The 24,655-nt window shown below is 33.6% G+C and overlaps 1 protein-coding gene and 1 non-coding gene across 2 annotated transcripts; one reads left to right on the forward strand and one right to left on the reverse strand.

Annotated features, from left to right (window-relative positions):
* Positions 1-5,852: 5,852 nt before the first annotated feature.
* On the forward strand, positions 5,853-7,618 carry LOC113691737 (phenylcoumaran benzylic ether reductase Pyrc5-like). The gene is made up of 5 exons (XM_027210026.2): positions 5,853-6,139; positions 6,227-6,361; positions 6,494-6,743; positions 6,849-7,052; positions 7,215-7,618. The coding sequence occupies exons 1-5, from the start codon at positions 5,957-5,959 to the stop codon at positions 7,385-7,387; spliced, it is 945 nt and encodes a 314-aa protein (XP_027065827.1). The 5' UTR covers positions 5,853-5,956; the 3' UTR covers positions 7,388-7,618.
* Positions 7,619-23,154: 15,536 nt separating this feature from the next.
* On the reverse strand, positions 23,155-23,261 carry LOC113694426 (small nucleolar RNA R71). Its single transcript, XR_003449376.2, has one exon. It is a non-coding gene; the product is annotated as a small nucleolar RNA R71 (small nucleolar RNA).
* Positions 23,262-24,655: the final 1,394 nt, after the last annotated feature.

The raw sequence follows: 24,655 nt of genomic DNA on the forward strand, positions 1-24,655 counted from the left end.
TGTATAGTTTTAATGTTGTGGTCATGTGGATATTAAATTAGTTTAAAACTTAATAATTATAGTAATTATATTAAGAAAATTAAGGAATTCTAAGTGAGCTTAAGTTAAGTTCGAATTAAAGTCACAATCTGAATATTTTGTGAGTCAAGTATAAGTTTCACATTTATCAATCCAAAACTCATAATTCGAAATCCAAAAGTTATACTAACTATAAAAGCGGAACCTGAGTTTGTTAAACCTCGCTTCAAATGGCCCAATTGACAGGCTTAAATCCTTCCCTTCTTTTGATTTAAATGAAATTAAATTTAAACCTATAGTTTAGTACTCATATTCTTTTGTACCCAAACAGCCTTTTGACCTTTGAAAAAAATTACCCAACATACTACAAGTTATCTTCACCTTAATTAGAATTATTTCAAGTAATCATGAATTAGAATTATTTCAAGTAATCATGAAAGTCAAGTCACATAATCGATTTTGTTGTCTAGGTTCTATTTTTCTTTTTTAGTTATCTTATTCTAACCGTAAAAAAAGGTTCCTAATCATAATACTACTATGATTGATCATGGAAGTATATTGTTTGGATTGCATTTTCTGGAAGGGTATATCTTGTAACACTTTTTTAGATGTGATGTACATGAAGTAAAAAAATCATTGAAAATGAGTCAAGGAAATATTTCCGAAAAACATGAGATTTTTGTCCCGAGAATGGCAATCCAAAAAAAGCCAGTATATTGGCATACTACTGCAAATTGACCTCTTTTCTACAAATATATTATTTTTTATAACTTAAATTATCCAAAAAAAGATCTCTAATCAAAATATTGAATTGTTATGTTCAAACTCGTAACATATATGCTTCTAATAAAACAAAAAAAATAATGAAAAAGATCAATCTTTAAAAATATTACCTATGGAAGATAGAAGCAATTGATAAAATTCAAGAATTCTTCCAGGCGTGTGGTTTTCAAATATCATTGATTTCTTCCAGTTTCACGTGATCTAGTAGGCCCTCACAATTTTAATCTTTTGCCTTTGCTAGAAAATGTACAATGGTAGGGAAAGAATGGTTTTGATAATGAAGAAAAAGGCAAAGGAACCCTTTAATAGCAACTGTGAAGCCTTAGGGCAATTGCAGCAGTTGACGAATAGACACAACTAATAAATGGGCAATATTGCCTTTTTACACAGTAAAAAGAAGAGAAAGAGTGCATGAGACTTTTTTTTTGATATTTGCCTTTTTTTTTTTACAAGAAGTTCACAAACAACACTTAAATTAACCCCACAAGATACAACCAGTGGTACTCACACACACACTCAACAAACGATGTGGGATGCAGGGAGAGGGAATAGGGGAGCCTTTCCTAAGCACTAAAGAGCACTCTCGTTTTAACCTCACCAACAGGTCTTTTTTTTTTCTTTTGACAAGAAGTTCACAAACAACACTTAAATTAACCCCACAAGATACAATCAAAAGGCAATTGCTGACTCTTGGTTGCACCCATGGAACTTAAATGGTACTCATGTACACACTCAACAAACGATGTGGGATGCTGGGAGAGGGAACAGGGGAGCCTCTTCTAAGCATTAATATTTGCCTTTTGAAAACTCCAATTTGGGAAAGAATGGTTTAAACTTTCCTTCTCTCATTTGTTGCTATTACGAGAACTCCAATAGGCACCGTTTTGTTACACAATATGAAGGGTTGTTTTTAGGTTCTTATTGTTTGCATTGTGAACATTGAACCTGTAGATTTTGAGTAGTTGGGAATATTTAACATATATGAGACTAGAACCAGCAAATACCCAATAAGAATTGAGAATACTTGGGTACTGCGACGGAGTCCCATGAGACCCAATCTTTTGAGTTTTTATAACAAATAATTTTATTTCCATAAAATTTTTCCTGATAAACACATTTTCGAATTATATGTTCAATGTACGTGAACTCCCGCGGTACAAGATGTGTAAGGCTAAAGATGTGTACATTTGTCAATTATTTGAGTTCTATAATATGTCAAACAACTATTGTTAACATTTACAATTTGTCGTATAAGCGTTAACATCCTACTTAATTACTAGTGTGAATACCCGTGCTACACACAGTGCTGATATTATTAAAAAAATGAAAATAAAAGGGTGAATTAAAAAAGGTTAAAAAATTGTACCAACTTAATTAAAATGTAATATCTGTCTAACAATAGTTTGAAATATGATAGAATGTATATATCATTCAAAAACTCCCTATTTTCAAAAGATAGATCCTGAAAAAATAATAGAAATTTATATTAGAAAATGAATGATATATGAATAAAAATGAATGTAATTAAATGTTGTTAAAATGAAATACTTACAAATATTATGCATTCGATTTGATAATCTTGCATGAAGGTGTGAATACTCTTCACACCAATCAACTTTTAGTACGAAAGCCAAAATTGGTAATTTAATTAATTCTATTGAATTTTGTGGAGTGCGTACTACAAATAAAAATGCATGATCTTTGCATGAATTGATTCGTTGGTTGAACAACTTATCACCATTGTCCTGAGAATTAAGTACGTGCGAAATTCAAAATTAGTGTATTTTTTTAAATAGTTTATAAATAGCATTATAAAAATAAACATATATCAAGAAATTCTACCTTCCTTTGTAATTCTCTGAGATAAGAAGCATCACAACCAAATACGAATCGTGCATGTCTGTTCTGTAGATTAAGATGCATGTTACCACTGGAATATTTGATTTGTATATTAACATTGTACCTATTTGACAAATAAAATGTTATATACAATACATTGTATCTTTACATCTAGTTGCACTTTACCCCTCAACTTTACATTTAATTGCACATTTGTGATTTTTTTGAAACATGATTGTAATTTGCAAAGCTCATTTGTAGGGGTGGTTATAGGGTTAGTTTGGTGATAAATATTTCTTAATTATAAAAATGTAACATTGTATTAAAATAGCATACGAATGAGCATTTGTCTTTAATTAAGGAGTAAAAAGGATTTAAAGTATAAATAACAAACTATAAACGGTTTATGATGTAGATAGTAGGAATGTTTTAAATTTTAAATTTGATTGGAGATCAGGTTGGTTATAACCCACTACTTTTATGTATTAAAATAAATACAAAAATCTAGAAAAAAGAATGAGAAGTTTGGAAGCCATTAAGAGGGTCTCTGCTAAAAACCCCTTCTGCAATACATATAGATATAGATTAGAGGAATAAGCTAGTACACAGAGAGCCATTGGTTCGTGCATGACTTTTCCTTGAGTTAATATTTGCCCCTTGCTTTATAAAATTATTTCTGGTAGCTGAAATTTGAAAAAGAAAAAACAAAGGTATGTTTGTTTGGTATTAGGGGATGAATAGAACGAATATGGCGAGACTTGAGTCAACTATGGGAGTTAGATAGTTTTGAGAATCTACTCTTTTCTGTTTTTCTTTTTTCAAAAACTAACATTTATTAAAATTTATGAATAATAGTATTATCTTCATAGAATTGGGAGTACCATTCCAATAATAAATTGTGAATATAGGGCATTTGAACATTGAGAAGGTTGTCATACATCCACATTTTTTGTGATTATACTGACACGGTCTATGGATCAAAACATGGCTAGCGCAAGGGAGTGCCAGGGAAGGATGGAAGGGCTTAGTCACTATTTCCGATGGTATATTCATGTATCGATTGAAGAGGAATTGAAAGACAGAAGATCGTGCTCATGGGGAAGAGCAACTTGATTTAATCAAATTTTTTTAAAAAAAAATTTGAATTGCTAAGTGAAATGGAGGAAAATTTTTTGTCGATCATGCCTAATAATTGTTTCCAAACCAATGAAAAGGCTCCATGAGAACATACAAGAGTTCCACCTGATTTTATATAACATGCCAAGTGGATTTCACTTAACATGTAAATTAGTAAGTGAGATCCTCATATATGCACTTGAAACTTTTCTATTTTTCCTGGATCATGCCTAATAGTTGTTTCGAACAGACATAAAATTCCTCGTGAAGCAAATGATAAGTTTTTAGTTTACTGTTCAACCCCAGTTCAAACATTTAATTGTAAAAAAAAAAAAAGAAATATAGTAAATCGGTTCCAGAGTTTGGATTTTATTGGTTGTGGCCGGTTTCATAAACTCTATGAATCATCCAACATATTAACCACTAAGGTGTTAAAAATAGGAAAGAAATGCCAAAATAGTAGTTGAAAAAGCAGCCAGCTTGAAGTTATAGCGTGGACTAAGTAGAAGTTAATCGTCAAATGAGCATATGAATCAACTTGGCCACAGCAAACATATACATAAGCTCTTAGAGCAACTATTAGTAGAAAATATTGATCTTTGACGGGCAAATTAAACTTTACCCTCCCATGATATAACTAATTTTTACATAACCCCCTATAGTTTTAAAAACTATATATAATTCCTTATAATTTGGATTAAAGTGTCAAAGTGATGGAAATGATCATCCGTAACAGAACCTATAAAAATGTCGAAATTACTTTTGTTTAAAAACTAAAATAGTTGGAGTGACCAAAATATATAAACATAATATGCATGACACTCTAATCTCGTATGATTTTTATATTTTAGCATATAACCCCTTTATGGTTTAGTGTTTTACCATATAAACCCCTTATAATTTTCAGTATATATACATAACCCCCTGTGGTTAATAAATAATTTTCAACTTTACATAGGGATATTTTTGATATTTCAGTTGATTTCGTTATGGAATGTAAATTTCGTCATTTTGACACTTTAATCCAAACTATGAGGGGCTATATATAGCTTTAAAATCATAGGGGAGTTATGTAAAAAAAAATACTAAACCACAGGGGAATAAAGCGTAATTTTCCCATCTTTGACACTAAAACTAATGATTCACTACACTCGTAGCATGAGTCTCTTCCAATTGTTATCTACCACTTCTGTATGTATCTCATTTTTCAGTCATTTAAAGAAATATGGGCACATTTAATTTTAATAACTTTTCCAGTGATATATTTTCCCTTTTCAATGCCAACATTTTTTTTAAAAAAAATTCACAAACAATTATGAGAAATTGTTAAAAGGAGTAAATTGATTTGATATTATCATGATCGTTGATCCAAAGGTTCATAGCATTTGGTAACTTCAGTTGATTTCTTTTTTGTTTTCCATTGGGCAACCATGTCATGTCCAGCTAATTTCTGACCTTACAAGATAATACTAATTTCTGACCTTACAATATATTATCTTACAAGATAATTTCTGACCTTACAATATATTATCTTACTAGATAATTTCTGACCTTACCTTAGAAGATATTATCTTACAAGATAATTTCTGACCTTAATTCTAATTTCTAACCTTACAAGATATTATCTTACAAGATAATTTCTGACCTTACATGACCTTACAAGATATTGTAGAACCAAGAATCGAAAGTTGAATGTGACTTTTTTGTTTTTTCCTTTCAAATATTTGATGACATGTGCAATTGCGCATGCTTGCCATTATTTTTTTTAAGAAAAAAGTTTGGGCGCTCAGTTTGATCTCGACCATACATATCCTAGGATTGACCATACGTTGCTTACAAGGTTTCTATAGATCACCTACCAATACAGTTATTATATTGATAGCAAAATTTGAACACGTAACTCTTCGTAAGGAAGTGATCGTCTTTATCAACTGAACCAACTTATGTTGACATTTGCCGATAAGAATCCATAGAGTACGAAGATTAATCCTTGGAGCATTTTAGAAATTTTAGAGGCCAATAGAGCATCAAAAGGAAACGGCAGCGACAGGGCTATCATTTTCAATATTTTTTCCTCTATAAATTAATCTTGCACGGAGCTGCAGCCTATGGTCACTAAGCACATTCTGCATCTCTTCAACTCATCAAATTACAGATTGTATCCAATTTGCAACAGTAGTTTACCATCCTAGAGTTGGAAATGGCTGTGAAAAGCAAGATTTTGATCATTGGCGGCACCGGATACATTGGCAAATACGTAGTGGAGGCAAGTGCAAAAGCAGGGCACCCAACTTTTGCATTGGTCCGAGAAAACACAATTTCAGATCCTAAAAGGGCAGCCATCCTAGAGAGCTTCAAGAGTTTGGGAGTCGGATTTCTTTATGTGCGTTGTTGTATCTTTTTTCCATTGTCAAAGCACTATTTCAATTCTTCTCAAGAAATTATAGACACTGACGTATGAACTGAACAGGCAGATCTACACGATCATCAGCGGTTGGTAGATGCAATCAAACAAGTTGATATAGTGATCTCGACAGTCGGGGGAGATTTCGTGGCTCATCAAGTTAAGATAATTGCAGCAATTAAAGAAGCTGGTAACATCAAAGTAAGCACAATGCAGTTTTATACATTCCTTTTTCTTTTCCTTGATCCAATCTCTGCTGGCTGTTGAACAAATTCTTTTCGTTATCCCTGTCAACCCACAAGTTCCTAAACAAAGAGCTGTATTCGGTTTCAGAGATTTCTACCTTCTGAGTTTGGAAGTGATGTGGATCGTTTGCATGGCGTTGTTGAGCCTGCCGCAAGCTTTTACAGCTCCAAAGCTGAGATCCGCAGAGCTGTTGAAGCTGAAGGGATACCTTACACTTATTTAGTATGTAATGTTTATGCTGGTTATTTGAATTATTTCCTTAACCCCTTTGGAGGCTCTGTCTCTGCAAGTCCTCCCAGAGACAAAATTGTCATTCTTGGTGATGGAAATCCAAAAGGTATCCAAAAGAAGCTTTGCCCGCTTCCATTTTTTTGATTGGTTTAGTGTCATGTTTTAGAGATCACCGTTCTTAATTTTTCTTCCATTTTTTGTTTCGTTGCAGTTTTTTTCTCGGAGGAAGAAAATGTAGCTGCATACACCATTAAAGCAGCAGATGATCCAAGGACCCTGAACAAGATTGTGTACCTTAGATCACCTGCCAACAGTCTGTCCTGCAACGAAATAGTATCATTGTGGGAAAGGAAAATTGGCCAGACCCTCGAAAAGATTTACCTTCCAGAGAAGGAAGTCCTTGAGAAAATCCGAGGTCTGCTACTTAACAAAGAGAAACAAAGTGCACGAGCTGCTTATTCCTAAAAAAATCCCGTGCAATTCAGAAAATTTTTTTTCATACAATAGTCGTCTAGTACTAATTTCACCTATTCTACAGTTTTAATTAAAGTGGTTTCTTTTCTTGTATCTCATGCAGAGGCTTCAATGTCATCAAAATCCATCCTGTCTCTGTTACACGCTCTTTCTGTGAAGGGACAAATGGCCAACTTTGAGATCGACGCTTCTTTTGGCGTGGAGGCAACGGAGCTCTATCCCGATGTGAAATGCACCGCAATCGATGAGTATCTCGATCAGTTTGTATCAGAGTAGCAACAAAACTGTTATTCCCTCCGCAGCTTTCCATTTCGGAATGTTTCAAAATATTTGTCATCATAGATGAGAAATATGGGACGGAGGAAGTATATTAACCAATATTTGTCTACCAGCTTTTTTGCAACATTTCTTATGTACTATTAGAAATGTACTTTGATTGTTCATCTCCCTTCCGGAAAATGTCATAAATGTGTCTGAAATAAAATCTACCCTATACTTGTTTTGCAACCTGAATTTGTCCAATTTACGATAATTGGTGTCCCCCGTGGCTTAATTTAAATTTGTTTTTTCTTCCCGAGTTTTGTTAAAAAAAATTACTGTAACATTCTTTTAGAGCAGGACTATGTAAGATAAAAAGGTGATTGGGAGTATCTTAACAAATTGTAGCCGGTTCGTTAGAAATAAAATTTTGACTGACACCAAAACAAATTGAAGCCGGTTTGTTTTAAGGAAAAGAATATTTTTGTTTAGTGGACAATGAACGACTTGACTAGCAAGGGAATTTGCATTAAAGGATATGACAAATGAAAGCAGCTTACTTTGATTGTCAAAATCAGAGGGGAAAAAAATATTACTACAACTAAAGAACCTTGTTCATGACACCTTTTTTTTTGGGTTGAGCCAAGAATTTGTTACTTACTAAAATGTATATCAATTCCATAGAGCAGACAGGCTTTTTGTTTATTTTTATTTCTTGTTGCATTAACAAATATTTTGAACTCACATGACACTCGGAATATCTTACATGCTGTCATCCCAAATTTCTTACCTGTTGTGATGCTTTATCCCTTTTAGGCAGGCAGTCTAGATGTATCATGTGCCTGCATGGTAAAGCTGTTGTAACTTCTATTGTATCAAATTTGTTATATCCTTTGTTGTATCAACAAAACTTGTCATTGGACACGAATTTCAAACTGTGAAATCTGTTATCAAAATTTGAATACCAATTGACAAAAGGCTGAATAGCACAAGTCAGAGTATACAGTATTTTCATGCATTTTGTGTCTTGCAAAATTTTGAAAATTTTTCTCGCATTTTCATGCATTTTGTGTCTTGCAAAATTTGTAGGATTTTGAAGAAAAACGGTTGGTTACTCACAGAAGTTTTAATAATTGCTAATAACTGTCATTAACTTTCTATATTCTCTCAATATTTTTCTTAGTAACCAAACATATATGGGAAATTTATTTTCAAACAATGAAATCTGTGATAAAAATTTGAATAGCAATTGACACAAGGCTGAATTGCACAACTCAGAGTATACAGTATTCAGCGCACTTAGCTAATCAGCACAAAGTTTAAGCCACATGGCGACTATTCTACACTCACAAAGAACTTGCAATATAAGCAAAAATAAATTTTACAGAAATATATAGACAATCGAATGGCTTCACAAATAAAATGCACTAAAACCCCCTAAATTTTACATTTAGTTGTGCTTTGACATTTTAAGATAAAGATGCCCTTACTATTTGTTTTATTTTTTTTGTTTTTTCATTCTCTTTTTTTTTTCTTTTCCACTACTTTCTTTTTTTTATTTTATTGTTATTATTTTTTCACTTCTCTCATGTCACTTTTTGGTTTAACTTTCTATTAGTATCACTAATTTGTATGCTTAATATAATATCGTAATTATCTTTTATTTATTTATACTATTAAAAAATTTAAAAAAAATTGTATAGTGTAAAAAATTGATATATGCATGTCACAATCAAAGTGTATATTACTAGCAATTTCACTATTTAAAAAGATATTAGTGAACTAGAATATTAAATTACTTAACATTTAAAATTTGCCCCAAAAAATAAAGAAAATATTATTTTTATTTTTATGTATAGTTGATTAATCACTATGTCATTACGATTTGAATATTATACTATTGTTATTAAAATTTATTTTATTTTATGCTCGAGACATAATGATTTAAGTAATATATGAAATAGTCTATTCACGTAGATAACATATACTTTGTTATAGCAGAAACTTTATGATCATTATTACTTCCAAAACAAAAAAAAAAGGTTGAATAAATAAAGAATAAGTTTAAGAACATTAATTAATATATAGATATTAATAACAACGAGAAGATAATAGTTATTTACATGAGAGAAGGGCGAAAATTTAAAAAATATAAAGAAAAGGGCCAAAAAGGAGAAAAAATAAACAAAATAATAAATAATATAGAAGGGGTATTTTTGTCCTAAAACAAAAACAAGGGGTAAAGTGCCTATCTCTTGAGTGGAAGTGACTAAAGTGCAACTGAAGGTAAAGTTCAGGGGTTTAATGCTTTTTGACGAGTATTTTACATACGCAAAAGTTAAAAAAAAAAAAAATGAATTACACCCGTTCACTGCAAGTATACAGGTCAACTAGTAGTTTAGAATATATATCGGGTCGATCCCACGAGTAAGAGTGAATAATTACCGGTATTACTAAAGTTTCTCTATTATTTAGACTATCAATGAATTATAGAAAATGAAACCTACTGAACTTATACAAAAATAACAAATGAAAGCTCCTTAGGTTGTGGTATCCCTAACTACTCATGCAAGTGTTATATTTGGATCATTGAGTACTACTATCTAGGCTAGTTATGGTGTAATTTCCTTATGCATGTGAAACCTACTTTCGTAGTGAATCAACTATACTCATAACTAATCCATACCTATTCTCATGGTTATGCAATTACCTACAAGTTCATTTCTTCAGTGAAATTACATGAAATCAATCACTAAAACCGCATAGATGCACCTCTACTTTCGTGAGTGTACTCCCTATGTCTAGCACTTCTTGAACTAGTGTTAAATCTCAATTTTCATTGCAGAAACAACACCTCAGATAATCACAATTAATGGTACCAGATTAATCATGATTTAAAGAGTTAAAGTGCTAAATAACTTGCTCAAATCATAGCAATCAAATAACCAAATAATAAACACCAACAATCACAGAAAGTTCAACCAAACCCAAGGCATAAACTTTAAAGATACATATTAAACACAAAATCCAGAACTTGTATATTAACCAAACTTAAGAATCTGATACAAAAGATAAAGAATTGGAGAAGAGATAACCCATGTCACTTGAGCTTCAACTCCTCCATCTTCATCTCCATCTTCATCCTAATCTAGCCAAGATACAAGAATGGATGATCTATACTACTCTACACTAAGCTAAACTAACACTAGGAAGATGAAAGAGCTACATTTCTGCACTCCAAGCTTTCTCCCGTATCTCCTCTCTATTTTTCTTCTATGGTCTCCCATCCCCTTTCTCTTGCAATGAATTTGGCTATTTAATGATGAAAATTGGTCAAGAAATGAGGCCTCTACCTTCCTTTTACAGCTAGGAATGTTTCTCACATGTCTAGCAACGCATGTGAGTTGGTAGGAGTGAAATTGAGTTTTCCGCGTACAGAGCAGCCTTTTCTAACCACAATCCGGCCAAATTCCGGCCGGCTTGCTACAGTGACCTTTTGGCCACTTTCTGCTCAATTTCCAGCTTTGCTTCGACTTTGACTCAACTTCAACTGAACGTTTCTTGATGATAAAAGCTGATTTATCTCTTGACCAAAACATAAAACTTGTAGTCCTTTGAGTTAGATTTCCAATACATTAAGAATCACCTCATTTGGATCTGTGTAGGCTGAGAAATGACCGAAATACCCTTACCTGCTCAGTGCCCTGTTCCAGCTTCGACCAGTAGAAATTGGCTACTGTAATTCGGCTTGTTGACCTAGAAAACCTTCAACCTGGATTCAGATGTCTTCAGCAAAGTTATATATCTATCTCTTATCTTCAAATTGGTTCAAGAATCATCTCAATCCGATCACTGTAGCTCAAGTTATAGCCGAAATACCAAAATGTGTCAAAACTGTCAAAATGCACAAAATCCAAGTAAAAAGTGATAAAAACCTCATTTAACCACTTAAAAGCATTTTTCACCAATTATAGCCAAAATCATTCATTTTCTTCCAGTAATATACCCAAAGTGACTAAAAATAATATAAAATATCATACAATTCTTACGTAAATTAGTCACTTATCACTTTTAGCCCTAATTGCAGATAACTAAAATCATAAATGAAGATGCCTCTTTTTAAAAGAAGCCTTCAAACTATTCAACAAATATACATAATTAAAATTAAAAAGAATACTTATATAAATTATCTCTAATTCTGCATGCCGAATTACTTCAAAATGAACAATTTACAACTCAAACCAAACAAACTACTCAAGGGAAAAATGTTTAAAACATTTAAAGCAATGGAGTTTGAAGCAAAGAAGAATAAAAAACCAACCTGAAAGTTGAAAGCATCCTTCCAAAAATGTTGCATATGTCTTCAAGTAGATATAGGATGGTTCCATTCATTTGCCAAGTTACATTTTGGAAGGGGATGCATTCTCAGCTATCAAACTTATCCAAGGTAATGAAAACATTCTATTGGATATTGGCTTGATAATTGAGGATGTTTGTTTAAATTTGTTAGAACACTATATTACTAATGTAAATTGGATTGCTAGACAAGTTAATGAGGTTGTGCATAGTTTAACTCACTTTGCAAAATCGGGCAATTTTGCAGAATTTTTTTGAAACTCTCCGCGAATCTTTGTCAAACAAATGGTACGAGACGAATTCCTACAATCTCATTAACACAACTATTCTTGTTTTCTATAAAAGAAAAAAAAAAGGAAGGGAGGAGAGGAAGAATTGGAGTTTTGGTCCCCAATTTATAACCCATGCGTGAAATTAGTCCCCAATCTATTTTCAAAAACAAATGTGGTTCCCAATCCATCCAATTTTGCTCGAAAATGGACAATTGATGGGTTTTCTTCAATTTTTTGCCAGAAACAAGTCATGTGAGAGTACGGGCTGGCACTTAAAATCTCCTTTTCAATTTTTTAAAAGTGGAAACTTGTAAAAAATTATTTCAAGCTTTCTGGTCCCTTTTTTTTATTAACAAAGACAAAACACAATCAGCAGATGGAGTTAATTATATTAATTAGTATTAGTGTACTATATAATTAGGTTATTGCTGTGTGGAAGAACAAAATACCCAGACTTTCTTTCTTTCTTTTGTTCTCTCTGTTCTTCCCCAACTGAAGAAAAACCCCTTGTAGCTGAATTCACCTTTTAAGAAAGAAAGACTTGTAGAGATTAGGATTGAAGAGCTTCGGGTTTCCTTCATCAATTCACACTTGTTGCAAAATTTTGACAGATTTGTCTTCTAATCTCATTTTACGTAGTCATGGTACTAGAAAAGTTTTGCCACTGTAAGTTGCAAGTAATGATGATTACCTCTTGGACACACAATAGCCTTGGAAGAAGGTATTTCAATTGCGGCATGAAGAAGGTATGGGCCATCTCAAATTCTTGCTTCAGCTTTCGAATTTGAAGCTTTTTCTAAAGCATTATTTTCTTGACTGTGAAAGGCAGAAGAGATGAACAAGGTTGCAACTATTTCGAGTGGTAGGATCCGGTAATGTGCCAAAGATCCATTGCTTTGATACCTGGCTTGCTACGGAGCAAGAATGCTAAGAGCAAGAGAAAGAAAATTAGTCTATGCAATTGTGTTGGTACTGTTGTTGTTGTTTATTTTGCTGGTGTAAAAATCCAGAAATTAGGATGGAATAGCTTTGGTTTAGCATATTGTAACAAGCTACTAGTGATCATTTTGTGGTTCAATCTAATAGTTAAAACACATTCATTTAGAATTTTGTAGTTTTTGCTTGGAGTGGGTGAATGTGTAGGCTGGGATGTATTATCTTGCTAGTTGTATTGTAAACTATAGTGGACATTTCTTGATGCCAAAATGATCAGTCTTTCAGGATTTTTGAGCCTTTATTTAACAGTGATTTAACATTTGAATTACTAAATATCTGGCAAGCATCTTAATACACTTGTAAAGTGATGGCAATTTAGAGGCCAAATGAAGGCATTATTGTAGACACCAAAATTTCGTTTAACTTGATTTTAGTTGTATTTGTTTTTTAATTCAATTTTTTTTTATTATTATTTTTGCGTTATTTCATTAATTAAACGATAGTTAGTGTTTATTTTGATTTTTAGGCTCATTATTTTTAAGGGTTTTTTTTTGCATTATATTTCTAAAAAAAAGGAAAAATCATCAATCAAACACAAAGAATTTTAGCATTTTTATTTCAGTTGATTTTGTTTTATTTCCATTTTTGTTAAGCAAATTACTTCATTATTTGGTAAATTAAAAAAAAAAAAAAAAAAGGTTGCACGCGCGTTATTTCTTCAAGATGGCAGTGCTACAGTACGTAAAATGCAGCGGCAAAGCAAGCCCTTTCCTCACTCTTTTCGGTTGTTTTAGCTCCTGGCTTTAATCTAGAAATTTCGAATGTCTTGGGTATCAAGAACCATCAAACGGTTCCAAATTGTTATCAAGAAAAAAGTTTCATCCCATCGTCCAGCCAAGGGTTTAGGGAGTTTAAAAAGAAAATGCAGAGGGAGATGGAGTGACGGCTGAGAAGAAAAAGCAAGGGAGGTGACGGCTGAAAGGTAGATAGAATCTAGGAGTCGGCGGCTGAGGTTGTGAGGAAAAAATTAAAAAAAAAAAGAAGGGAGAGACCGAGGGGAACCAGGAGATAGAGAAGGGAGAGTGGCGGCTAGGTGTTAGAAGAAAGGAGAACCGGAAAGTAAAAGGGGGCGGCTAGAAAGGGCGAGAGGAGGAAAGGAACCGAGAGATTGCAGCAAGTGAGGGAAAGCTAGAACGAAAAAGGGAAAAACCAAGCGACGAAGAAGGCTAAGAAATCTGGGAGAAAAAGCTTCGGGAGTTGGGCTAGAGGAAAGGTAAAACCAGAAAAGAGGGTTTCTGGAGCTGAAGGAAGAAAAGAAAAGAAACCGAGAAAGAAAGGCGAGAGAGTCGTGGGCTGAGGAAAAAGAAAGCTACGGGCGGCTAAGAGGAAAACGAAAGAGCTTGGGAGGGAAGTGAAGAAACCTGGGTTAGGAGAGAGGGGCTACGGGAAAGAACGAAAGAAAGGAAAAGTGGAAAAGAAAGGAGTTTTTGGAGAAGGAAAAGGTATCTTCAGCTGAAAGAAGAAACAAGCTTGGCAAACCTGCGAAGCGGAAAAAACCAGAGGCAGAGCTTCGGGAAAGCAAAGACTGGGTAACGGCTGAAAGGGAAAAGGAGTTGGTGAAGAGCTTCGGGAAACAAGGAGAGCTAGGGGCAGTGGAAAAAGGGCTGAGGAAAAACGAGAGAAAGGAAGGGCGGAGAAATCACAACGAGAGAAAAGGGACAATTTTTCGTCAAAAACTCGGGCCAAGGTTGGAGATTCAGTGGTCTTCCAGTCCATTTTCTGAACTGTTCATAACCCTTTTTGGAAAAAATGTTTTTTCTTGGTAATTTACGTCGCTTGGGGAGGAGATTTCATGTTGGACACTTCTGGAAAAAGCGACTGCAACATCACCGAAATTGGGCTTGAACTCGCTATCCTTGTCATCCTTGCAGAACTGGAAAAAGGATCTCTTGCTGAGAAATTTTCAATTTTGTGATGATTTTTAAAAAAATTCTACAAAAGGGGTGATTTTGATGAGGGGTTCCATCGGGGGGTCTTCGTATTCGCGGAATGCGAGCTCAAGAGAGCTCGCATTTGTGAAATGCGAGCTCATGAGAGCTCGCAATCGTGAAATGCGAGCTACTGAGCTCGCATTAATGGACTTATTGCTCGCATTCGTGAAATGCGAGCTACTGAGCTCGCATTAATGGACTTATTGAGCTCGCATTCCGCGAATGCGAGCTCAATAGAGCTCCGTATAATTTAATTTTTTTTGCTTTTTTTTTGGGAGTTAGAGAATTTTTTCCAGAAAATAGTAAGAGCTAAATGCGAGTTCCTAAATGTTTTTTTTTAAAAATTTTTCAAATAGCTCGCATTTGATAAATTTGTCCTCCAAAAATTGTATTTAATTTTTTTGTTAGATTTCGCATTTATAAGTATGACTTTCAGAAAATTAAATTCAAACTTGCTAGGAAAAAAAATTTAAAATGAAATTTACGAGCTCAAAAAAAATGTAAAATTAAATGTAAATGTTGTTTGTTTTGTAGAATTTGCCTTTACTAAAATGCTGTCGGTAGTACAATCTTATTTTAAAATCTCTACTAAAATCTTATATTTCGGAGAAATGTTAGAGAAATTTTATTTAAAAATCTGTAATTAGCAGAGGAATAAATTTTTTTTTATTTTAAAACTTGCACGTGCCTAAAGTCATCAAATATGTGCTCTAAAAAAAATCATATTCACAATAATCTTTTTAATATAATTTATTATACATGCATATTTCTTTTATATTAAAAAAATTGGTAATTATATGGTTGGAAATACGTTATTTTATTATAATACATTTAAATGGTGGAAAAAGTACACATGCATAGTTCTTTCTATTTCATAGATCAATGTAAAAATAGAATGAAATTATTAACATGTAAGGTGTTGACTAAATTTTATGAATAAAATACATATTTTTTTTCCTTTTTTATCAAATTCTAATTTTCCTTTGTTATTAATGAATCGTATTTATTTGTTGACACCGATGAATATTAGTTATAAGAATCTAATAATTAATAGTCATTAACATCCGTTACAATTTCAACTGTAATTTTAGAAATTCCATAACGCAATGTTATTTAAAAAAATTATATAAGTTATTTTTATGAAGTGCATGTTATTTGTTTGGTAGTTGAAAAGGAAAAGAAAAAAAATTAAATCAAATATCTAGCGATTAAATCTTGCGTGTTTTACCTTTTACAATTGACGCGAATTTAGATATTTTTAGATGAAGATCACCGGTTACTCAACATTTCACATACTGAAGTTGCTTTTCATACTCGAAATTTAAGTATCGTTTTACGCGAAAGTCGACATTTGTAGATGAAGACTCCCAGTTACAAAGTACAAAAACTATTGGAGTAAAATAACCCTTTTTTTTATGTATATATAATAAAATTCCCTCTAAGAATAATCATGAGAAAAGTATGACACTTATTGACAATATTAATTTCTTAACTTATAAAATAAGATAAAAAGAAGAATTTTCATCAAATATGCAAAATGTAGGCATAATTTTCTCCACTTTACTAGATATACTTTCCTATAGATGTAAAAATTATAATCACATAAAAATCATTTCCCAAATTCAATGACAAAAGAAGTTTCAAAACCATATATATATATAGATGCAAAATCATTATTTTTTTACAGACCTCAGACCTCGCATTCGGCGAATGCGAGCTTCTTTGACTCACTATGCTGGTTTTTTTTTTTACAGACCTCGCATTCGCGGAATGCGAGCTCACTGAGCTCGCATTCCGCGAATGCGAAGACCCCATTTCAGGAACGATATCCAAAAACCGCTCCAGTTGTAGAATGCCTTTTTTTTTTCATCACAAACTAAGAATTCGCCCATCTCTTGCTTCATTTTGGCATTCTGAACGATTGCTTCCAGCTTCCTTGCATCGATTCAGCATGTCGATTGGTTATAGGTAACAATAATCGTCCTTCAGTAGTTGGTTTAACACTTTGTATGAGATCTTGGAATCATTTTGCACAGATGGGTTTCTCGGATTTTGCTGTTTGCATGTTTACTGATGCTAAGAGAAAGTGCTTTTGATGATTTGATTTTGTCAAAGCTTTAGACTAGTTTGACGCTTGATAGCTCAATGGGTTGACTGAAAAATGTTAGCTTTTGATAAACCCATCTAGGATTCACTAGAAAGCTGATTTCGTTTCTCTGTTGTTGCATTTTCACCCATTTGGTTCCTCGTTTGATCTGCAATGACTGGTTTCCTACAGTGGGGTTGTGTTAGTGTTGAAGTTTAGTGGATTTTGGGTAATAAGTTTGCTGGTTTGGGTTTGAAACTGCGAGAAATGTCTGAATGAGCTGCAAGTTTGCAGCAGAAAATTGCAGCAAGAATCGTGTGAATGTATTCGGAATTTGCCAGTTTTATCATCTTAGATTTCCTTTGCTTACATGTTTAACCTTGTGTTTGATGAGGGCTTATGGAATCTGATGAATATTGGATTTGAATCTTTGTTTCAAATTTTCGTAAGCTGCCTTGGTTACTAAATGGCTTGAAGTTGCAGAAGCATAAAGCTTGTTCTTCGTAGGCTTGCATGAAATAATTCCTAAAAATTGCACTTTGACCCTTGATTTGTCAATTAATGCCATTATGGCCCAGAAAATTGGAAATTTAGTCAATCCTGACATATTAAAATATTAATTTCCTTGATAAGATTTAATCTAATCTCTTTTGGGCTGATTTTAGTGAATTTTATGATGATCTTTGAAGGTTTAACAATTGTTAATAGATTTTTAGTTTGATTTGGATTTTAGTAGAACTTTGAATAATTTGTTGTTTAATTATAATAAATAGGTTTCCATTCATTTTTTGTGAAGTTTTTGCATTTGATTTTGATAGGTACCATCTTAAGCCATTAATTTTAGTATTTCATTTTAGATCCCTTAAACATCTTTAATTCTTTTAATTAGGTCCTTGCTTGCTTTAATTTCTTGAAAATGAGTTGTTTATTTTTATGTAAATAACTTAAGTGATTCCATTTAGTGTTTAATTTTCATTTCTTGTCTAATTTTCATTTCATGTAATTAATTGTTCATTAAAGTGATGCCTTGACCTTTTCTTTGTTTTTGGAGGGTAAATAAGTAATTTCATTCCATTAGAACACCAACTCAAGGGAGGTATACTCTATCCCTTATTTTTACTTTATTTGACCCTATGTGCCCCTATGTGACTTTATGTACTTAATTGCATGCCTTTTGAATGTTTTGATTTCATTTATTTATTTATTCGCTTTATTCGTTTTAATTTAGTATATTTATTTTATTTTATTTTTTAATCATTTAAAAGGCATTCAAATGCCAAGTTGTAATAGTTAGGTTTATTTTATTTCATTTCATTTATTTCATCTTCCCCTTTTTAGATTGTAGTACGTAGGGCCCCCCAAATGTAATAGTTAGGGCTTTATTTGCTTTATTTGCCTTATGTGTTTTGGCATGCTTATGTGTTTTGTGTTACTCGCTTTGTTAGGGTCTTGCATCTAGATATCATGATTATGTGTTATGTGTTTATGTGATATTATGTGTTTACATGTTTTTTATTAGTTTTATATGATTAGTTAGTTATAAATTGATACGTGACGTCACCACACTAGTTCAACGCTAGTTGTGACCCCTTTTTTTCGATCTTTCTCACTAGTCCAACGCTAGTAAGAATTCATAGATATGGGCTAATCCAACGCTAGACCTTTAGAAATCATTCACCCGTTAGATCATGATTGTGTGATAAAGTCACTTCATCTCATGCATGTTTTTCACTTTTTAGGGTTTTTTACCATGTTGTATGACACCTTTCTTATCTATGTACATCCTTTGCCCCATGTTCCCCTTATATGTATAGCCCTTATTCTGTATTTCCTCCTATATGTACATTCTTTACCCCTTATGTATATTCTTTACCCCTTTGTATGAAAACATGACATTAGACTTGCATTTCATATAAGCATTAGAACTAGGTTAGTACATTTGCTTGATTAGACTAGGAAAAACCCCTTGAGTATGGGATATGGACGAGTTGACTTTCTAGTCTTAGCACGCTCGTATTCCCTCTACGAAAGGAAAAATTGAGTCACGAACATTAGTTCCCCGTACCCGTTATGATGCATCCCTTTAGGTCATGTATATTTGTATATTATTATTTTCCTTTTCTTTTCTTTAGAGTCTCATATTTTTACATTATTCATGACCTCTTCAAAGAGTCTGTATTGGGCATCACAATTGATGTGATTAGCACCAATTAAGTTTTGAAGAGATATTTTGACCCCCTGATACCCTCTTAGATTTAGGGTTTGCATTCATATAGTACATCTAAATGTGATAAATTCTTTGGTTAAAATAAAAAAATCTTTGACTAATCATGCAACTAGCCTTGGCTAGATTGAAAGGGTGCCTTGGATTTTTATCCTTGTCTTCCCTTTCTTCAAATGTGACTCCCGAACACCTTCTCTGATTTTCGTAGACTTAGGAGTCGTTTAAAAAGGGTTTTCCATAATTTTATCTAAAAAAAATTTATTTTTGGTAATTTGGTACACCTTAACTCTATACCAAATGACAACTCCGATTATTTTTCAAAAACCCTTTTTAAACTATCAATTTGGGCCAAAATCGTCGCACTTTTAAGTCCCATTTAGGCCCTTTTCATTTTTCTTTATTCATTTTCATCAAAAATAAAAACTCATTTTCGATAAAAAATAAACCAAAATTCATTTTTATAACACTTTAATTTTTATTTTTTTTCAACAATGGGGCGCGATAGCTGGCGACTCCACTGGGGACTTAGAGGGTCCGAGCATCCGATTTAGTCGATCATTTTCTTTCTCTAACCTTCTTATATATCACATTTAGAGGTTTTAGGTTGCATTTTTTCCTTTTTAGGGTTTTTGCATCTATCACGCGTGCAATCACTCCTCGCACACCATGTATGTGATGAATGGATTGTTTCTTTACTTTTTACTTGTATCATGCTTGCATCTTGGGGGAGGGGTAGACACCCTAGAACCGTCAACCGCATTTGATGGTATTATGATCTCTCCCCTCGAAAGGAAACACTTCATACGTGCATGCATTTCTTTTTACCCTTTTTTTTTTTTTCGTGGGTGCCATCCCAAATCTCCTTGTAAGATTACGATCGATTTCCATAAGTAGGTGGATGGTGTGCACTGCGCCCATAGTAATGCCTAAGGGATCACTTGAGCCACCGATTGAAAGCCCTAGGATTGATGACCCTTCGCCTTTGAGCAAATTATCCGGTTGGCCACTAAACTTTTGCAATCGTCGAGTTTTGGTCACTCAACTATTAAAAGTCTGGTTTTGGCCACTAAAATGTATAAAGTTAAGACGCGAGACCATTCTGTTAGATTTAGCCATTAAGTTTTCCGATCTATTTGTCAGCACGATTTTCAAGACAAAAGACAGGGTCAATTTAGGAAATTCAACATAGTTGATTGCTAAATCTTGATTGAAGCAACGAATTGTTGCAACTCCAGCGACCGATTCTGAAAAGTGATGGAAGATTGGAGCTTTCTGAATACCAACCATCCTTGCTAGTTGATAAGAGTTTATTTTACGTATTTTTAAGTGCATTTTATTAGTTAATTTTGAGTTGATTATTTAGTTTTATAATTAAAATAAAGAGGTTTTTGGTAAAATTATATATTTTTGGTAAAAGTGGATAATATTGCATTTCTATTGATTTTAATAGTAAAAACTTCATTTTTATGCAGGAATAATGAATCAATCACCAAAGGAGGTCAATTGAGGTGAAAAATAGAGATTTGGTGATGAATTTAAGTGGCAACAAGAAGAATGAAGTGAAAAACGTTCAAGTGAGGAAATGCAATACAAGTCAGTTTTGACACTTTTCAGTATTTTGACCATATCTGGAGCTACACTTATCGGATTGAGGTGATTTTTATACCATTTTAAAGCTAAGAAAGAGACCTACAATTCGTATGAAGACATCGAAATCCATTTCTGCCATCTTCATGGGCAAAACGTTGGAATACAGAAGCTGCACCCTGTGGTCGGAAGTTAAAACAGAGGTTTGAATAGGTGACAGTATTTCGATCATATCTCAGGCTACAAAGCTCCGATTTGGATGATTCTTGAAGCATTGGAAAGCTAACTCAAAGGGCTACAACTTTTGTGTTTTGCACAAAAGCTAGTTCGGCCTTTATGATAGAGAAAATCGCAGATGAAGTAAGGCCAAAGTGAATACGCGAGTACACAAAACGTGACTTGTAACCGCGTTTTGTGTAGGCGCGTTTTATAGCCGAAATTCTGCAATTTGACTCAGCCAATTCTCTTGTGTTCATACCACTTTCCAGCTATAAGATGCAAGGGAATTCGGTGCACATGCTTCAGAAGACAAAAGGGCAAGAAAAGTGGCTTATTTTCAAGTCAAAAATATTGGTTTTTGACTATGCTAACAAAGTGGAGATTTGGGAATCAAAGGATAGAATTTGACTTGGAAAAATGGAGCATTTGAGTGTTTTTTATGCAGAGATATGGGGAGAGATCTGGGGAACCATTCGTAGCTTAGCTTCTTACAGAAAAACATAGTCTCTCTAGCTAGGTACTTGCAAGGGGCAATTGAGGTTTCATCTTGTAATCATCTTAGTTCAAGACAAAGGAGATTTTTGGAAGGCTTTACCATATCTTGGCTAAGACTTTCTTTACTCTGTTTGTATTTGTAATTCCTGATGATTTACATTAATGAAGTTATGAGTGTTTCATCATTCATGAGTAGCTAATTTCCCTTATCTAGGGAGTAGATGAAGCTTATGGCCAAATGATATGAAGTGATTGTGATTTATGCTTGTTATATCTTGTATTAACTTATCTACTTGTGTATGTTGGATTACTTGTTGTTGCTTGATCACCAATAGCAGGTTTATAGTTGTTTTTACTCATTGAGAAATGGTAAAAATAATGGAATGACACAAGTAGAACTTGAGTTGTATATTCATGAGAATAGAAATACATTCAAGTGGATGAAATCTGCATTTCATGTGTAAATAAGAACAGATTTAGTATTTACCAAGAGATTAGGAAAAACTAATCTGTTTTAACCCATTATTATCATGAGAATGTGATTTTGGTATTTCTGGAAATGAATCCTTGGTTAAACAAGAGCAGTAACAAGTGTTGAATTAATTCATTTTAGATCTTTTGATTCATAAGTGGAATCTACATCCCTAGATCTTAATATTTAGTGAATTCTACTCCCCTTGAGATATTGCATTTATCTATTTAAGAATTTTTGTAGTTGAATTAAAATCTGAAGTTTCTGCTCAAATTAATGGTGAGTCTAAATAATAGAGTAAATTAGTATCTAATAATTGTTTTAAATTGCTCCTCGTAGGATCGACCCGATACACATCTCGTACTACAATTGCGACCTGTATACTTGCAGTCCAACGGGTGTAAATTCGGAATTAAACTTGCATTGATAAAAAAAATCCCGTCAAGTTTTTGGCGCCGTTGCCGGGGAGCGGCAATATTAGAGCCTAATCAACTCTATTAATTTAGACAGATTTATTTTTATTAGTTGAGCTGATTATATTTAATCTTATATTGTAATCAGTTTTTGACAATTGAAATTGCATAATATCTCTTATTTCTGTTTGTAGTGTATGCACCGGGCGTCTCGGGAAGTTACACCTTTCGATCCAGAAATTGAGAGGACACTACGTAGACAAAGGAGGCACACACAACAGCAAGAGGAACAAGAGATTTGGCAACCGATAGAGGACATTTTGATAGAACTACCATTTGAAGAAGAAATGGCGGAAAATGACCAAAATAGGCGAGTTCTACGAGATTATACTCTACCGGGAACACAAGGATCTCAAACAAGCATAGTAAGGCCTACGGTAAATGCTAACAATTTTGAGATTAAACCATCACTTATCCAAATGGTTCAACAATCTCAATTTGGAGGTAATGCAGTAGAAGATCCTAATACACACTTAGCTACATTCTTGGAAATTTGTGATACAATTAAAATGAATGGAGTTAGTGATGATGCTATAAGACTAAGGTTGTTCCCATTTTCATTGAGAGATAAGGCCAAACTTTGGCTACACTCTCATGCTCCTAATACTTTCACTGGATGGGATGAACTATCAAGAGCATTCTTAAATAAGTATTTTCCACCAGGTAAGACTGCTAAGTTTAGAATGGATATCACTGGTTTTAGTCAAATGGAAGGAGAATCATTATATGAAGTATGGGAAATATTTAGAGATTTGCTTCGGAAATGTCCACATCATGGACTGCCGGAGTGGTTAATCATACAAACCTTCTATAATGGTTTAGTTTTTTCTACTAAAACTATGATTGATGCAGCTGCAGGTGGAGCTTTAATGGGTAAATCACCCCAAGAGGCTCATAATTTGATAGAAGAAATGGCAGCAAATAACTACCAATGGGCCAATGAGAGAGGTAATACAAGACGTCACGCAGGTATGATAGAAATGGACACTCTCAATATGCTGAGTGCTCAAATGAATAATGTGATGAAGTTGCTAAATAGACAAGGTGGAGTTGGTCCAAGTTCATCTAATGCACATGTAGCGTGTTGTTCTATATGTGGAGGTGAACATGATAGTAATGAGTGTGTTGATTCTGAGCAGGTACAATTTGTTAATAATTACAACCGAAATGCTCCAAATAATCCCTACTCGAATACTTACAATTCGGGGTGGAGAAATCATCCAAACTTTGGATGGAAAGATCAAGGCAATCAACAAAGGCCAACCAATCCGCCGGGATTTCAACCAAGGCAACCCCAGGCTGAAACTAAACCAAGTTGGGAGATCGCGGTGGAAAAACTTGCTAAGGTGACTTCGGATAGATTCGAGCGAGTTGAGGGGCGGTTGGACCAATTAGCTGGGATGTACAGAAACTTGGAGGTTCAAATTGGTCAAATTGCCAATGTGATCAACAATAGAAACCCTGGTGAATTACCAAGTAAAACCGAAGTGAATCCGAGAGAGCATGTCAATGCAATCATTCTTAGAAGCGGTAAAACGGTTGAAGGATTCGATTTTGAAAATTCAGGTGGTGAAAAAGACAAGAAGCAAGCAATTGAAGGGGAGCAAGAAAGTCAAAATGATCATGTTATCATTGATATTGATGCACTTCATCCCAAATTAAATTCTCATTTAAATTCTAATGTGATACCTTTTCCTCACAGGTTGAAGAAAGATGGACAGGATCGGGAGTTTGAAAAGTTCTTCAAAATGTTTAAACAATTGCACATTAACATTCCTTTCATTGATGCTATAACACAGATTCCCTCTTATGCACGTTTCTTGAAAGACATCATGTCAAAGAAGAGGAAAATTGTAGATAATGAGATGATAGCATTAACGGAAGAGTGTAGTGCATTGATTAAGAATAAACTCCCTCCTAAATTGAAAGATCCGGGAAGTTTTTCTATTCCTTGCACTATTGGTCAATTGCATTTTTCTAATGCTTTATGTGATTTAGGTGCAAGTGTATCACTTATGCCGTTATCGGTTGCCCGGAGATTGGGACTTCAAGAGCTAAAAGCTACCAATATTACATTGCAATTGGCGGATCGGTCAATCACACGTCCCATGGGTATTTTGGAAAATGTGCTCATAAAGGTAAGACAATCTATAATACCTGTGGATTTTGTTGTCT

This window comes from Coffea arabica, chromosome 11e (assembly GCF_036785885.1).
Source record: "Coffea arabica cultivar ET-39 chromosome 11e, Coffea Arabica ET-39 HiFi, whole genome shotgun sequence".
Taxonomy (NCBI): Eukaryota; Viridiplantae; Streptophyta; class Magnoliopsida; order Gentianales; family Rubiaceae; genus Coffea; species Coffea arabica.